This window comes from Nansenia antarctica, assembly GCF_963989245.1.
Source record: "Nansenia antarctica genome assembly, chromosome: 11".
Taxonomy (NCBI): domain Eukaryota; kingdom Metazoa; phylum Chordata; class Actinopteri; order Argentiniformes; family Microstomatidae; genus Nansenia; species Nansenia antarctica.
In genome coordinates, this window is record NC_137681.1 from 27,816,033 (window position 1) to 27,818,532 (window position 2,500).

The 2,500-nt window shown below is 45.8% G+C and overlaps 1 protein-coding gene across 2 annotated transcripts in view; it reads right to left on the reverse strand.

Moving 5' to 3' along the window:
- Positions 1–2,500, reverse strand: part of LOC308167683 (vesicle-fusing ATPase-like) — a gene marked incomplete at its 3' end in the record, with an annotated part of 58,899 nt that overhangs the window by 21,738 nt on the left and 34,661 nt on the right. For both annotated transcript variants that reach the window (XM_080542119.1, XM_080542120.1), the window contains exons 11-12: positions 2,443–2,500; positions 1,384–1,571 (exon numbers count right to left, since the gene is read on the reverse strand). The exon at positions 2,443–2,500 is cut by the window's right edge and continues 17 nt beyond it. In XM_080542119.1, coding sequence (XP_080398245.1) covers positions 1,384–1,571; positions 2,443–2,500 — 246 coding nt within the window. The remainder of the gene's footprint in view (positions 1–1,383; positions 1,572–2,442) is intronic.

Genomic DNA, 2,500 nt, shown 5'->3' on the forward strand with positions numbered 1-2,500 from the left:
GCTACCTGCTGGGGGGGGGGGGGTAGCTCTCTCTCTCTCAGTCTCTCTCTCTGTCTCTCTCTGTCTCTCTCTCTGTCTCTGTCTCTCTCTCTCTCTGTCCAGTGTTTCCTCTATATGCATGCGGGCCGCCACGAATGAATTTCCTCCGCCACTAATTGATTCAGACAGTCCACTTTGACTCAGGCTGCGCAGAAAGGCAGTGAGTTATTATGACCGGAGAACAGAAAAAAAGCAGATTGAAGCTAGATTTAGGCCGCTTCCAGACCTACATTTCGTTACGATTTAGGGCGTAGTTAGTTACAATATGTTACAATGTTGCAATTAACCTCGTCGTTTGTGTTCGCACTGCAATCGAGACTGAATCGCTCTCAACAGGCGCGCGGCGCGAGGCAACGCGCTTTCAAAACAGTTTTGTGATTGGTCGGAATTTAGCGGGACATTTGGATTTCTCTCTTCGCCCGTCGCCGGTCCCTTTAATCCCGTAAACGTATCCTAATCGAAATGCAACATCATCAGCGACGACTGTGGGTTATTGCATTTACTGCTGTTCTCTGGTTCATGTTCTTATACCAGTGCTCAGTATAGAGTATTTTAAATGAACATTCGTAATGTATGTCTCTGATGTTCATGGGAACTCTATCAGCCTATTTTGTGAAACAAATAATGTTCCCGCTAATGGGTTAACCGAGCATTCTCGCACCTAACGTGCAAGCACCTAGCTTCGAACTATTCATAGCAATATGCGCGGGGCAAAAATAATCTATTGCCTCTAAAATCACCACGAACAGAACGGCGGAGGTACGGGTAAGCAGGGCTCATGTTGGTGTCCTCAAAGGTAAGAGTTGGTTTTCTTTAACTCAACTGATAGCATTACCTTGCTGTTGTTGTTTACCGAATGCTCCATCTGACTGTCACACTGTGATTTTACTTGTGTTAACAGTTAATGAGTAACATTAGCCGGTTTTGTGCGTGTACTCTCATGTAGGCCTACTTCGTATTGATCTTTCTGTGTGTGTGTGTGTGTGTGTGTAATGCGCGTTCCGCATGTTCCGCTGCAGCTGTAGGATATATTGGTATTTGATCACATTCTATATAAAATCACCTGCTCGACTTTAATGACTTAACCGCTATTTAAGAAATTATAATTGTTGCCACCCTCTCGTTTTTGGTGAAATTACGTCTTTGTTTTGAGCGCCAGTGCGCGTTTTATGCGCGTGCACGCTCCGCGCGCGAAAAATGACTGCTCCGCCACTAATATGAAAAATCCTGGAGGAAACACTGCTGTCTCTCTGTGACCCCTGACCTTGATGTGCCCCTGACCCTTGACCCCTGACCAGGCCCTCTAGCTCCCCTCCCTCCCTCCCTCCCTCCCTGACCCCTGACCTTGATGTGTCTGTTCATGGCGGTGGCCTGCGCGGCTCTGACCAGCCCCTCTAGCTCCGCCCCGCTGAAGTTCTTGGTCTCGGACGCCAGCTCCTTCACATCCACGTCCCCGCCCAGCAGGTTGAACTGGCGCATCTTGGCCGTGTGGATGTTCAGGATCTGGACACGCCCCTTCTCATCCGGCAAACCTGGAGGGAGACGACCATGATAATAATAATAATAATGAGAAGAAGAAGCTTTATTTACACTGAACAAAAATATAAAAATGCTCCCTCAAAACTTGCGACATCTGTGACATTGTGCTATGTGATAAAACTGCACATTTTAGAGTGGCCTTTAATTGTGACCAGCCTAAGGCACATCTGTGCGATAACCATGCTGTCTAATCAGCATCTGGATATGCCACACCTGTCAGGTGGAGGGATTATCTCAATGGCAAAGGAGAAGTGCTCGCCAACACAGATTTAAACACATTTGAGAGAAATAGGCCTTTTGTGTACATAGAAAAAGTCTTAGATCTTTGATTTCAACTCAAAACGCAAAAACAAAAAGTGTTGCGTTTATATTTTTGTTCAGTGGATATAGCACCTTTCATACATAAGAATGCAGAAGATGAGAGAGGGGAGGGGAGAGAGTTTAGCTCCATGCTAACAATCATCTACGTTTCTTAAGCTATATGGAAGACTTAGGCTATGGAAACAAAACATACTTGTTCCTGGAGGTCAAAAATATAAAATATGACATTTCACATTAGGAATACTTCCTACTGCATTTCGTTGTCTGGTACTTGTACTCTGCAATGACAATAAAGTTGAATCCGATCCGATCCGATCCGATCTAATCTAATGTAATGTAATGTATTTGTTGGTGTTTTTGCAGTTTAGGGGGGCTGGTTTAGGGGGGCTGGTTTAGGGAGGCTGGTTTATGGGGTACTGTGTGCTTACTACCCCCCAGCACTGTCTCCTAAGATTCCTACTTCCCCCCCTTGTACTGTACTGTACTCTCCAGTGTCTACATATCAATAAAAAAAAGTGTTAGGGTGTTAGGGTGTTTACATACCGATCTCCATCTTCACCTCCAGCCTGCCGGGCCGCAGCAACGCCTCGTCTATCAGGTC